This window comes from Pleurodeles waltl, chromosome 11 (assembly GCF_031143425.1).
Source record: "Pleurodeles waltl isolate 20211129_DDA chromosome 11, aPleWal1.hap1.20221129, whole genome shotgun sequence".
Lineage (NCBI taxonomy): Eukaryota > Metazoa > Chordata > Amphibia > Caudata > Salamandridae > Pleurodeles > Pleurodeles waltl.
Genome location: NC_090450.1, coordinates 285,732,230 through 285,747,266, shown reverse-complemented (window position 1 = coordinate 285,747,266; position 15,037 = coordinate 285,732,230). Strand labels below are relative to the sequence as shown.

The 15,037-nt window shown below is 44.2% G+C and overlaps 1 protein-coding gene across 2 annotated transcripts in view; it reads left to right on the top strand.

Moving 5' to 3' along the window:
• The window catches only part of DZIP1L (DAZ interacting zinc finger protein 1 like), a 390,767-nt gene that overhangs the window by 72,659 nt on the left and 303,071 nt on the right, over window positions 1-15,037 (top strand). For both annotated transcript variants that reach the window (XM_069213556.1, XM_069213557.1), the window contains exon 2: window positions 21-608. In XM_069213556.1, the coding sequence (XP_069069657.1) occupies window positions 105-608 (504 nt within the window). In that variant the 5' untranslated portion in view covers window positions 21-104. The remainder of the gene's footprint in view (window positions 1-20; window positions 609-15,037) is intronic.

Genomic DNA, 15,037 nt, shown 5'->3' with positions numbered 1-15,037 from the left:
CCCACGTGTTTGTTTTTCAGCCTTTCGTCCAGAACACTTATTACCCTCCACAGCTATCTTCATTTGGATCAAAGTCCTTTAAAATCCCTGGACAAGCGCTTCGGATGCCATACCAGCAGTTTCCCAGCATGGGACTTCTTTCCGGGAGCATGCAAGCAAATGTGGGGGGCTTTCCGGCTTTCAAATTCCAGCCACGGAGAGAAGGCATAGATTGGAGGCGTTTTAGTGCCATAGATGTAGACCGTGTGGCTCGGGAATTGGACGTGGCAACTCTACAGGAGAACATAAACGGCATCACATTCTGTAGCCTCGAATCAGAAAAGTGCCCCTACTGCCAACAGCCTGTGGACCCGGTGCTTCTGAAGGTCCTCAAGATGGCACAAATGACCATTGAGTACCTGCTTCATTCCCAGGAGTATCTCAGTTCCAACATGGCAATGTTGGAAGAGCGATTGCAATCTACTACGGAGGAGCATGAGAAAACTAAGAACGAGATGGGAAAGATGGCCGAAGAGCTAAAAATGGTGAAGGAAGAAAGCAGGAAAAGGAAGAAGATGATCAGCACCCAGCAGCTTCTTTTGCAAGCAGGAGCCAATAATTACCATAAGGTAAGCTTCTACTTAATAGTAGAATAATTTGTGTTAAAGTCGGAAGCAATAAATATTGTAGCATACTTCCTCATTACACAATAATTACTCATCAGCATCAGTTCGCTTTTTAAACTTCTATTTGCATCACTTCGTAATTCTAAGTGTTTTCCATTGAAACAAATTAAGTGCATTGTTACCTTGAAAGAAACACTTTGGTGTTAATCCTCCACACAGGCTACATGTAAATGTACATTTATCAATCTATCGTAAACAGTTTCAGCGGTGTATATTTACCCTATGCTCTTCACCCTTTAAACTGTAACCCCATACTCCCCAAATCCCTAACTGTGTAACCAATACTTAACCTTATACGTTGAACTCTATACCCTTAACACCTAACCCCTAACCTCATAGCCTTAACCCACATACCCTTAATCCTCATGCCCTCTACCTTTAACCCAAGCCACTTAAAAATATAAACCTTTAGTTTTTTTTTTACCTCTTCTCCCTAATCCCTACACTTCAAACTTGTACCATTTTGCTCCAGATCCTTAACCTTACATTGCATACCCTCCCTGTACTATTAACCCTTGTACCACAATCCCTACGGCTTGCCCAATTGCTCAAACATAAAATATCTTTAGTATTTGTTTTATTTATTTATTTATTGAGTTTTCTGATAATCAAAACAAGATGAAAGAAAAAAAAAGAAATACAATAAAATACAATCAAAATATGTATACTCAAGCACATCCCCCATGGCAGTGCATTGCATTGCAATACAGAGTAAAGACCAGATAGATCCTTAGCAGCTCCCTTAATCGGTTACATGTTAAAATCTGCATTTGGACAAAACTACATACACCTTTTTCATTTTACCCCTAACCCCTGTATTTCAAACCAATATCCCCTGTACTTGAAATCCTTAACCTTATATTCTGCACTCTGTGCTCTTAGCTTCTAACCCAATGCCCTTAAAATCTATACCCTTAAACCTTGCCCTCTAACTTCTTTCACACAGTTCTTACTTCAGTATATTGTGGGAACAAGCTGTTTGGAAAGTGTTCCTTTTTTGAAGTATTTGTTTGTAAAATGAATCATTGAGAAGTGTTATTTTTATGGTAGTATTACTTTCAAAGTTTGACATAATGCTGCTTTATACAACTTTTATTAAGAATGTGATGTACTGTCAGGTTGTACAATTGTACCAGTCATATACCATTCTTCGACTAAGGAAGAATAGAAGACAATAGATGCAATTGAGTAATTGTCAGGCTTTATCCATATTATCTGCAAACAAGAGTCATCCAAGCAGTATCAAGATGCTTTTCAACGCTAACTAATGCACTGGGTACATGGCCTGCTTTGGGAAGTTCATCTCTGAGTACACTCGTCTATCTAGTTAGATGTGAACTTGTAATCACGGCTGAGCTCAAAAAGATGGGTCGAGAACAGAACAGTAGATCACAATCCCAAAAAAAAAAAGTAAACTGCCTTGCCAAGGTTTTGAAAAGAAAAGAAAAAAAATTATATCGCCACTAGGTAGTTATAGTTAGGACCATGCTTCCTTAGAAAAAACATTTTTGGACTTGCCTATATCTTTGTCACTGTTTGACGAATCTTCATGAAATGTTCCCAAAAAAGTGTGCCAGTGATTCTTGTTGCGCACTGAAAGTTTTGGGGTGATCAGTCGAACGTGGGCTCCTCCGCTTCTTTATTCTGAAGCCCCCGGGTCGGCCAAGTCCCACAGGCATTCCTAATTTAATGTGGGGAGGGCTGCCCAGCCCCCACATAGCCTTGGGGACCACCACCTCCCCTGGGCTATAAAAAAAAAAGTATAAAGGGGGTTCTGTTTTGGACCCCCAAGCCCCGGGATCCCCCACCTCCCCAGGGCTATTTAACGTTGAGGGGGGGCACCCTCAATGATCCAATGATGGCCCAAGAGACCGTCACTCCCCTCCCCGTGCAGGGAAGACAGATGAAAACAGGAGCAATTTTGTTTGTGCTTGGCAGGGGCGTGATTATAATTACCCTAGGGCATGAGTTATAGTTACTTGAGATAAATATAACAGGTGAATTTATATGGGTTTGTATGTTTAAAATGTCAGCCTAACTATAACGTCCCTGTAACTTTTGGGTTTTCAGTGAATGTGTATGTTTTGTAGGTTGAGCATAGCAGCGCACAAGCGCTGCTTTTCCGATGTGTTGGTGTGCATCTGGGCTTTTAACCACACCCATCACTACCACTCGTTCGTGGGCTTGCCCTTCACAAATCGTTTGACATTGGTGAATGGTTTACGTTTGTCCTTCCTTGGGGAGCTTTTGTTACCTCCTTAGCCATCGCCCCTGTTACATGGCTAATTGCACTTTTGCCTATAAGTTTTACTGCAAGCGGACTTCTGTTTCTTTTTGTGTTTCTCTTTGTGCTGATGCTCACGGCGGCCATGGCGCTGTGAATCGGCTCGCTTATGTGAAATTGCATTTTAATTTTCAATTTATGTGGCAAGAAAAGTCCAGTTAGGGGTTTACAACATAAATAACTTTAATTCGAGCAAATGCGAGACCCATAGCATTGCAAATGCTTGTTTATTATTTTATTTCCTAACTATAATGTCCCTGTAACCTTTGGGTATATACATGTATATGTATGTATATATATATATATATATACATATATATATATATATATGCATGTTATAGTTAAGAAAATACCTTTTCCCCTATACAAACCAAGTTCAAACTGCACAAACATTCTAAAATTATAGTTATCATTTTCATTTACAATTTATCCACCACCTTCAAATATTTATAAACAGCAGACTGTGTTATACACTCTTTTCAGCTCACTAACCAGACAACACTAACTATAATTTACCATTCTACCATGCACTGTGTTGTGACAAGTAATGTAATATGAGAAGTTATAAGTGTTGTTATGAATGCTATGATTTCACATGCTCTAAGTGATGTAGTATGCATGGGTATAAACAGTGCATAGAAAAGGCATGAGTTATAGTTAATGTAGTGTGGCAAGTTAAGTGCAAGACTGTGTTCAGAGGTTCACGACTTAAAGTAGTTTGAAGGTGGTGTCTAAATTATAAATTGAATTTATAATTATAACTTGTATTTTAAGTTGGGTTTGTATTGAAAGTATACATTAGGTATTTCTAACTATAAATTATTCTGAACCTCTGTTTTCTTTCATTGTATGTTAATGGTTTTTATTTTTTCATAAAAATCGCACTGTGGAATGTCATTGATTGGAGTGTTGTAAAGTAAATTGTGGTACAGTACAGTGAAGGAGAGTATCGTAGAGTCTAGTTTTGTAGACTGGAGTATTGTAGAGTGGAGTATTTTGGAGTGATGTAGCATACAGAGGAGTAAAGTGTTATACACGGGAGTGGCATGGAGTATCTTGTAGTGAAGTGGCATGTTGTAGAGTGTAGTGGCATGTCAAACAGTAAAGCTGAGTGTTGTACAGTGGAGTATCATTGACTGGAGTGTCATCGAATGGAGTATGGTGGCGTGTTGTATTGCGTCATCGAGTAGAGTATTGTAGAGTGGCATAGAGTGTAGCAGACTGTTGTAGAGTGTAGTGGCATAGAGTGGAGTTCATTGGAGTTGAGTGTCATACAGTTCCGTGTCGAGTATAGTGTTGTGCAGTAGAGTGGGAGAGAGTCTTGTGTATAGTGTTGTACAGTGGATTAGCATTATTTGTGAGAGAACAGTGCATGGTAGAATGGTAAATTATAGTTGGTTTTGTCTAGGTAGCGAACTTAAAGAAATGTGTATCAAGGCCCGCTACTTATAATAATTTGAAGGGGGTGGATACATTGCAAATAAAAGTTATTACTATAGCTTTAGAATTGTTCCTGTTTTTTAGTTTAAATTTGGTTTGTGTAGGGTAAATAGCTTTTTCTAACTGTAACTAAGCTTTGACATTTCTTTTTTCATTGAATTTCAATGTTTAAAAAAAAAAAATTAAATAAAGAGGTCTCTCAAATCCTAGAATCTTGTGTCGCAAATGGAAAGTTGTTATGTGGAGTGCCGTCCATTCCATTGGAGGAGAGTGTTGTAAAGTCTATTGTCATAGACTGGGGTCTTTAGATTGGAATTGAGTAGAGTAGAGTTTAGTAGTGTATCATACAGTATAGGAACATGTTATATAGTGTAGTGGCATGGTGTCTCATATAGTGGAGCCAAGTATTGCAGACTGGAGAATCGAGTTCTACAGTGGAATGGTGTGTCGAACAGTAGAGTAGGGTGTTGTAGACTGTTATGGAGTGGAGTACATTGTTTTGAAGTGGAGGAGAGTTAAGTAGAGTGTTGTAGAGTTGAGTGCTGTGTCATATAGTGGAGCAGTGTGTCATAGAGAGATGTTGAGTGGCGTGTCGTCAAGTGTCGTACAGTGGCTTAGAGTGGATGGGCATATAGAGGAATAAAGTGTAATAGAGTGCAGAACAGTGGTGAAGAGCGAAGTTCCATACATTGGAGTAGTGTGTTAGACAGTGGAGCTGCATAGAGCAGAGTATATAGTACAGTGGTGTAGAGTGGGATCAAGTATAGTAGAGTGGAGAATAGTGCAGTCGAGTACACAGAAGTGGTATAGTGTAGAGTGGAGTAAAGTGTCAGAGTAGAGTGGGGTGGAATGCAGTCAAGTGGAGTGGCTTAGCGTAAAGTCGAGTGAAGTGTCATAAATTGGAGTACCGTGTTGTACAGGTGAGTGTAATGGGGTGTCTTACAGTATTGAAAAGTGACATAGGCTACAGTAGAGTGGCATACATAGTAGTTGGTTTTTGTAAAGTGAATTGGCCTACAGTGTTTTAGAGTACAATGGCAAAGAGTGGAGTATGTGGAGTATGTGCAGTGGAGTAGAGTGGAGCACACTGTCATAGTAGAGTGGAGTAAAGTGGGGTGCAGTGGAATACAGAAGGTTGCGTACAGTGTTGTATTTTACTAGAGTATCGTAGAGTGGCATACAGTGTTATACAGTAGAGTGAAGGGTATAGACAGGAGTAAAGTTTCGGCAAGTGGCATGCTCTGTAATAGAGTGTTGTAGAGTGGAGTTTCATAGAATACAATAGTTTGTAAAACAGTGGAGCGGCGTAGAGTGGATTGTTGTATAGTAGTGTAGAGTGAGGTATAGTCTTGTACAGTGGAATAGAATCGAGTGGAGTGGTGTGATGTAGTTTGGAGTAAAGTACAATAGAGTGTATTGGTGTGATGTAGAGTGGAGTGGAGTGTACAGTAATGTGGAGAGCTGTGTCATAAAGAAAAGTGTTGTATAGAGGAATATAGTGTTGTACATTCAAGTGTATGGGCTTAGAGTAGAGTATAGAGTTGGACAGTAGAGTGTATGGGGATAGAATGGAGTAGAATGTCGTGGAGTGCCATGAAGTATGGTAGACTTTTATAGAATGGTAGAGAGTGTCATAGAGTGGAGCGGCATACACTGTAGTGGTGCAGAGTGGATTACTGCAAAGCAGAGTAGCCTACTGTGGAATACTGTGCAGTTGAGTATAGAAGAGTGGAGTGGCATAGAGTCGAGTAACCTAGACTGGAGAGGTGTACAGTAAAGTGGGGTAGAGTGGAGTTGGATACGGTGGATTAGCGTAGAGTGGGGTGGTATTGATTGAAGTAGCTTAAAGCTAAGAAAACTTGTAAATTGGAGTGTCGTCTCATACAGTAGAGTGTAGTACTGTGTTGTACAGTGTTGAAAGCTGTCGTAGAGTGGAGTAGAGTGTTGTGCAATATGGTGTATGGGTATAAAGTTGAGTGAAAATTTGGACAGTGGAGTGTACAGGGATAGAACAGAGTAAAGTAGAGTTTTGTAGAGTGGAGTTAAATAGAGTGGAATAGAGTGCACAGGAGTAGCAAAGAATGGAGTACTGTGCAGTGGACTGGCATAAAGTGTAATAGCGTTCAATGTAGTGGTGGCAGAAGAGGTAAGACTCTAGTGTAGTCAGGGGTCCCCGAAACTGGGGCATTTGTTATCTCAGTTATCAATGTTTGAAAGTTTTCCCTCATTTCACATGTCCATGTTATATTTGAAGAGGGATGCTGAAGGAAGCATTCTTAAGAGCTATGACAGAGAAAAATATGACATCCTGCGGAATGTTTGTCAAAATAATGGAAGGTTCAGGGACAATTGGGAATTCTGGTACCCACATCTACATCGTTCGGGGGCTCAGGTCTCGAACCATATGCCAAGTATTACCTTAGATTTCTTAACTGGGTAAATTGGAGTATTACAAGGGGCCACTTCAGGGTATACTACTCCTTGCTCTAGTAATGCCTGTATGGTGGGGTGATACCCTCATTTGTTTCTTTGGAGAGTAGATACTGCCTTACCATAGGTAGGATAACACCCTCCTTTTATGTTATTCTGAATGGGGTGGCTATGCATAGATTATGGGGCCCTTGATCTGCCAAGTATCTGATAGTTGGGAAAGATCTGCATCCCTGACTTGGACAAGATCTGCATCCCTGACTTGGACAAGATCTGCATCCCTGACATAATCAAAGGCTGTACCTCGTGTGGCATCTTGTATACTTCCATTGCTGTCCTTAGCAGTATGTCATCCTGAAAAACTATAATCATTTTCTTAGGATCATCATCAAGCAGCTGGTCATCCACTATTTTCTTGACTGTTTTACCTGGCTCAATAATTATAATGCATGCCCTTGGGGCTTGGTTATGATCATAGGCACATTCAGAGTGCCTTGGGTTGGTTATTTCTAAAGTCTCTATTTGTAATATCAATTCACTGTCAGGAATCCAGGAATGCTGTTGGAAAAGGAAGTCCTTGGGTAGCTGGACCTCCATTCCAAACAGTTCTGGCATTTTCTGCTACTGTTGTGTATATCGCTGTGGTAAATGCCTCTATGTCAGTGGGTCAAGCTCTGATTTGGTCTCCAGTAGAAGAATCTACTCTTACAGCCATTATTCCAGAAGGGGTGTCTTCGGTAGTAGAACAAATCATTGTACTGCCAAGCTCAAAAAGGATTGTCATGTTTAGTTTAGCCATAAGATCTCTTACCAGTAAATTGACTTGGACAGCCGGAGAAAATAGTAAGCTGCCATCAACACACCTGTATCCTATCGACCTCTCCACCTGCTGAGCGAATGGAACCCTCATTTCCGCCCCAGAGAATCCTTGGGTGTCTATTGATCTGTAAGAAATTCAGAGATCTCCCTCTCAGATACAAAATCAGGTTGCTTCCATATCTTTGAGGAATTCATACCTCTTTTAATTGATAGATACCATTGCAGTGGGTTCCTCATCTGACCTGTGCGTCACTGACAATACTGGACACTTAGGACTACTCTGTAGGAATCTTCATTGCGAATATCCTCCCACCTAATTTGTTTTGAAGGGGTTTCCTCCTCTCACAATCACACCTCATTGTCTACCTAGGGGTGAAGTCATCATTGGGGGTGCTTGGTAGCTTTGCTGTGCTGCCATTTGTTGCATTTGAGGCATTACTGGGTGCTGTGTATTTTGTTGTGGTGACTTGGGTACAAATATTATTTGTGGGGTTGTTCATGGTTGCATTACTGCATTCTCCAATTGGTTATAACCATATCTTGGTCCTGCATTCTTTATTAAAATGCCTATATCTGCAACAATAATGACATGTCTAATCCTTCCTCTGGGGGACTATACTGCTCCTTTCTGTATCTCCTCATCCCCCTCTGGTACTACCTTGTGGCCTTGCATTATTTTGTTGTTGGCGGTCTTATTTGTGGGTGGTCTCACAGACATCGCAGTCTTCTGAGTGGTGGCTGCTGTATCAGCCCCCTTCAGTTGCTCCCTTCTTTACCAGGTTTTGCTCCACTATCTTGGCTGCTGATTTCTCCATTACCTCCTGCTTGTTCCTCTCTCTTGTATCTTTTTACAAACGTGTATTATCTGTGCGTGTATCTCCGTACACAATTTGGCCTCTGTAGGAAAGCATTCTTTATGACACAGTTAGCACCCACGTTTTGCATGGTTTCTAATGTGTCTTTGACTGTTATTGTCCTGGATTGCTGCTAATCAGGTCCCCAGTGCCAGTTCTCTTTCCCCAAAACTGAATGGTTATTTTGCACAATTGGCAAACTCTTTAGCTACCATTGTAAGTCCCTAGTAAATGGTACCCCTGGTGCCTAGGCCTTGGGTACTTAGGAAGGTCTCAGATGGCTACAGCACCAATTGTGCCACCCTAAGAGACCCCTTACCAAACCCACACAGGGCTGCCATTGCAGACTGAGTGTGTTGGTGCAGGCTAAATTGAAAACACCTAATGTCACACACCCCTGTGGCCAGGTCCCCTGTCACTGCATGTGCCAGGTGAAAGTCACCCTTGTGGCAGGGTGAATCCAGACATATGTGAGGGCATATATACATGAGTAGATATGCCCCTGCTATGTCTCTGTCAATTCTGAGACATAGTAAGTGCACAAGGAAGCCATTTTAAATATATGTGCTGGACACTGGTCATTCTGAGTTCCCCAGCTACAGGATGGCTTCTCTAAATTCTGTGAGGTTTGGTATCAAACATCTCAGAATAATAAACTCTCACTGGCCTCAGTGATGGATTTATTAAAAAATGCACTCAGAGGGCCTCTTAGAGGTGCCTTCTGAAAACCAACCAGCTACTAGTGTGCTGACTGACTGATCCTGACCAGTTCAGCCACCACAGATGTATTTCTCCCCCCCCCCATATGAGAGCCAGCACTCTCAAGGACCTGAGACCAAGGCCTGCAATGCGTAGAGGTGTGACTCCTCTCCCAGATAGGATGAACATTCCAGGACGGGAAGCTTCAAAGGCATTGACGCCTTTGTAATGAGGCCCATGTCTCGCCAAATGGCAGAGATGACACCCCTATCCTGACCCCACTTTTGGAAGCAGCAGAGGTGGGAAAATTAGGTCAATTAGGAGGAGTGCCCACTTCATGTCAGTCCCACCCTTAAGGTGGCGAGCTGAAGTGGACACTACTTTTCAAATTCCTCCATCTTGCTTGGAAGGAATTAGGCCACTAGGGTTAGGGTTATGCCCACTTCCCAGTGGAAGTGGTCATAAGATGGGTGTAGTCACCCTAAAGGTGGTCAGTCTGTGGCTACCGCCTGGCATTCCCTGTAGCATCCCTAAATTGAATATTTAAGTGCCACCCCTGAGCCCTAGAATTCAGATTTTGGCAACCTTAGAAGACCCAGACAAAGAAGAGTTGCAGACGAGGAAAAGAAAAAGAAACTGACCACGCCAGACTGCCTGCTGACCTTAAAGGACCCTGCACAAGAAACTAACTCATCTAGCCTTCAATAAAGACTCAAGACTCCCATGGTCAGGAGACCTGCCCTGCAAAAAGAAACTCTAAGGAAAAAAGTCTGCAGCTGCTGGAACCACAGAAATCCGACACCTGAAGTGACCACTGCATCAACATCCATGCCCCGAGATTAAGCCAACCCACTGTGCCAAAGTGGTTCCCCCGCTGCCCAGATACTGAGTCCAGTGTGCTCTCACCCATCTTGGACTCACCTGAGATGCCTGCAGCCTCTGCATGCAGGCCCCCTCTCACACAGCCTGGTGGTGAGAGAAAATACCACTGCACCCGTCACCCCTGACCACATCTGAGGTGGGTCACTGGTGCCAAAGACATCTTCTGGCTACTAAGAGCTCACATCCTTCCTGGGTCCACACCTGCTGGACTCCCCGACAACGCCTGAAACACGTAGGGCACGCTGACTGTGAATGCTTCTGGACTAGAAAACCCGACTCCTAAAAACACCCCTGCATTTGTCGACCTTGGGCACAGAAAAGGACCAAAGGTAACACATATGTCCCTGAGCCCCTAAGTCTATTACCTATCTGCTTGTTCTCCCAACTGACTTTCTAGTAAGAGCCTGCAGCATGTTTGTCACGAGGTTCAGCTCCCACAGAGAGCCATTTGGTACCTGACACCTTACTGCACCTCTGCACCCGACCGCCCCAGTGCCACCCAAGGTGACCATATTTTCTCTTTTTTAACACTTGCCTCAAAGAAGCTATATTTTTTGGCACAAAGCCCTCTCTACTATTGTTAGCAAATAGGGCTTTACAACAAAAACCATGGAAACATTGAAGATTCATGCAACGTTCTTGGAACCAACCTATGACGCAAAGTAACGTAAAGAAGAACACAGCTCTGCATTATTTTCAGGCATTTTGCAGTGCAAAACAGATTTTTCACTCAAACATAAATTCCAAATAAACGTTTGTAAACCCAGTGTGTAATTTTAGAAAATCTGTTGAAAGACTTCTGATAAATGCTGCGGTTCATTCTAGTGTTCTGGAGTGAAACGATTTCACATTAAAAAAGTACACTTTAGCAGATTTTTACATGATGTTTTACATACCATGCAGAGGGCTTTGTTTGTGTTATAATGCTTAGAGTCAAGACTGATAATTTACTGAGATCTAGCTTGACACTCCCTATTAGTATTCTGCTTGCCCACTGCTGTATTTTCCCTGAACTATACCCCTCCTGTCCCCCTCTCTCCCCCACTGTGGCACCAACAGTGCTTACTAGAATGTGGAGGGCAAGGGGCACAGGATGAAAAGAAAACAGACAGAAGATTTGTGAACTGTTAAATGATCTTTTGGCGACCTGAGGAATACTTTGAATGTCTTGGATGTCAATCCCTGCCTAGCCCATGATGGCTCAAGCACTGCATGTGTCCTTGAAATTGAGGCTGCATAGTTTTGGGCTGCAGCAGATGACGGATGAGTGAGGGGGAGGGACAAAAGCATTTCAGCCAAATGGGCATTGGCACCTGGCGTGAACACATTTTCTTCATTTGTTGCCACTAACTTCGACTAATAGCAGAAGAGCCACCCGCTCTGGGTGTTAAGTTGTCACTGGTTACTAGAGACGCCAGTTGCGTGGAAACAACAAATATGTGCTGCCAGCTGTGCCATTCACAATCAGTTGATCAGAGTTCACATTCAAAGTCCGTTGGGGTCAGGTGGCCTGAGACAGGAAGACAAATGAGCCACACACGGATCCCAGGACCGAAGAAAGACTTAAGATTGTAATGTGGAAAAGCTAACAAAAGGTTGGTAACACAAAAATGTTAAAGAACTCAACTCACATACCTCACATAGCACTTATGTGAAATCCTCAGTTGATCTCTCAGGTTATTCAGATCTATAAAGAAGACAGTACTAACTGTTTGCAAAAGTACTAGAATTACTGTCCTTGCATAAGAAGGCCGAAATTTGAGGAAGACCGGTTGGCGGCAGTGGGTGGTGGCGGGTGGGTGGCTTTCTGAAATAGATTTTGAGCAAGCTGCCAGAATGACTTCCCCGTTATGGTGGAGCAAACCAGAGAAAACTTATGTTCAGTGGCATGTTTGGCTGTAGATGCTCATGCTCTGCTTACTCCTGCCATCTAGTGTTGGGTCCAGAGTTGTGCAAGTTGTTTTTCTTCGATGATGTCTTTTGAGTCACAAGGTCCAGTGTTGACTCCTATTTGTGATAATGCACATGGGCATTGTAGGAAGTTGGCTCTGTATATACTATCTCAAAGTGAGAGATAGTGTGCAGAGTCCAAGGGTTCCCCTTACGGGTTTATAGTGGTCAAGTTAGATAATACTAATGCTCTATTTTGTGGTAGTGTGGTCGAGCAGTAGGCTTATCGGAGGGTAGTCTTAAGCATTTGTTGTACACACACAGGCAATAAATGAGAACACACACTGAAAGACTTAACTCCAGGCCAATAGGATTTTATATAGAAAAATATTATTTTCGTAATTTATTTTAGAACCACAAGATTCAGAATTTAGTTAAGTACATAAATTGTAAGGTACTTCACACAGGTAAGTATGGACATTTGATTAAAAACACTAGTATACACAGTTTTGGCCAAAATGGCAATAAGCTAGTTTAAAAGTGGACACAGTGCAAAAATCAACAGTTCCTGGGGGAGGTAAGTATTGGTTAGTTTCTCAGGTAAGTAGAGCGCTTACAAGTTCATTCTCCTGGGCATAGGCAGCCCACTGTTGGGGGTTCAAGGCAACCCCAAACCCTCCGCACCAGCAACACAGGGCCAGTCAGGTGCAGAGGTCAAAGGAGGGCCCAAACAACATAGGCACCTATGGAGAACAGGGGTGCTCCGGGTCCAGTCTGCTAGCAGGTAAGTACCTGCGTCCTCAAGGAGCAGACCAGGGGAGTTTTTTAGAGCACTGGGGGGTACACACACAGGCCCACAAAATACCTCCTCAGCGGCACAGAGGCGGGCAGGTGTAGTGTGCAAAGTAGGTGTCGGGCTTTGCGTTGAAAGCAGTGGAGGGACCTGGGGGGTCATTCTGACGATGCAGGTAAGGCACAGGGGGTCTTCTCGGGCCAGCCACCAACTGGGCTAGGATGAGGGCCGCCTGCTGGTCACTCCTGCACTGGTAGGTGGTTCCTCTTGGTGCTGTGGGCTGCGGGTGCAGTGCTTGGTCCAGGCGTCGGGTTCCTTTGTTACCAGGCAGTCATGGTCAAGGGGAGCCTCTGGATCCTCTCTGCAGGCGTCACTGTGTTGGTGCAGGGAGGTCGACTCAGGTTGTCCACGTCGTTGGAGTCGTCTGGGAGTCCTCTCTGTGGTGTTGGTTGTCCTGAACTCGAGCCTAGGGCGTCAGGTGCAGAGTGGGAAGACTCACTCTTCCGGCATGAAACTGAAGTCTCTTTAAAGTTTGTTTCTTGGTTGTTGTTTTGGACAGAGCCGCTGTCCCCAGGATGTTCTTGGTCTTTTAGGTGTAGGTCAGAGGTCACTGGTCCCGCTGGATGCCCGCTGTGCAGGTTCTTTGAGCCTGGAGACAGGCCTGTAGGGCTGGGGCCAACTCATTTGTTGTCTCCTTCTTCTCTGCGGGGCTTTCAGGTCAGCAGTCATTATTCTTTCTTCAGGTTGCAGGAATCTGATTTCCTGGGTTCAGGGTCGCCCCTAAATTCTGAATTTAGGGGTGTGTTTAGGTCTGGGGGGCAGTAGCCAATGGCTACTGTCCTTCAGGGTGGCTACACCCTCTTTGTGCCTCCTCCCTGTGGGGAGGGGGGCACATCCCTAATCACCTAATCCTATTGGGGGGAATCCTCCAAAGCAAGATGGAGGATTTCCTAAGGCAAGAGTCACCTCCGCTCAGGACAGCTTAGGGGCTGTCCTGGCTGGTGGGTGACCCCTCCTTGTTTTTCTCATTATCTCATCCGGACTTGCCACCAAAACACGAAGCCTGGGCCTATGAGGCTCACTGCAAGGTGTTACAGTTCATGCAGGGGGAAGGTGTGAGCATCTCCATCCAGTGCAGGCTTTGTTTCTGGCCTCAGAGAGCACAAAGGCTCTCACCCCATGGGGTCAGAAACCCGTCTCAGTGGCAGGCTGGCACAGGCCTTACATCCCTAAGGCATTGTGCACTATACCACAGGTGAGGGCATAGCTGCATGAGCAATATGCCCATACAGTGTCTAAGTCCATTCTCAGGCATTTTAAGTGCAGTGGAGCCATATTGAATATATAGTGTGGGAGTTTGTCATTACGAGCTCCATGGTTCCATAATGACTTCACTGAATACTGGGAAGTTTGATATCAAACTTCTCAGCACAATACACCCCCAATGATGCCAGTGAGGGATTTATTGAGAAATGCACACAGAGGGCATCTTAGAGATCCCCCTGTATGTTAGCCAACTGCGAGTGTAGGACTGACTGGTCTGTGCCAGCCTGCCACTTTGAGACAAGTTTCTGACCACATGGGATGAGAGCTTTTGTGCTCTTGGTGGTCCGAAACAAAGCCTGTCCTGGGTGAAGGTACTTCACCCCCGTCAGGTACTGTTGCACCTGGCTGTGAGCCTTAAGGGCTCAAGCTTTGGATTACAGTGCTCCAGGGCACTCGAGCTAGTAGAGTTGCCTGCCCCCGGACAAAGCCCCACTTTTGGCAGCATGTCTGGCAGGAAAATTAGGGAAAACAGGGAGAAGTGACCACTGCAGCCAGGACCACCCCTAAGGTGTCCAGAGCTTAGGTGACCCCCTCCCTGCAGAATCCTCTATCTGGTTTGGAGGCCAGGGACCAATAGGATTATGTTTGTGCCCCCCTCTCCAAAGGGAGTGGGCACAAGGAGGGTCACTCCAGGGACAGTAGCCATTGGCTACTGCTCTCTGACCCCCTAACATGCTCCTAAATCTAGGATTTAAGGGCCACCCTGAACCCAGCTCACCAGATTCTTGGTGACCTGACAAGAAGAAGAAGAAGGACTGCTTAGCTGAAACCCCCAGCAGAGAAGGAAGACGACAAGTGATTTGAGCTCAGCCCTACCGGCCTGTCTCCTGCTTCAAAGAACCTGCAAAAGAACAGCGGGCATCCAGCGGGACATTCGACCTCTGCCAAGCTCCAGAGGACTGACCTGCACCCAAAAGTACCAAGAACTCCAGAGGACAGCGGTCCTGTCCAAGAA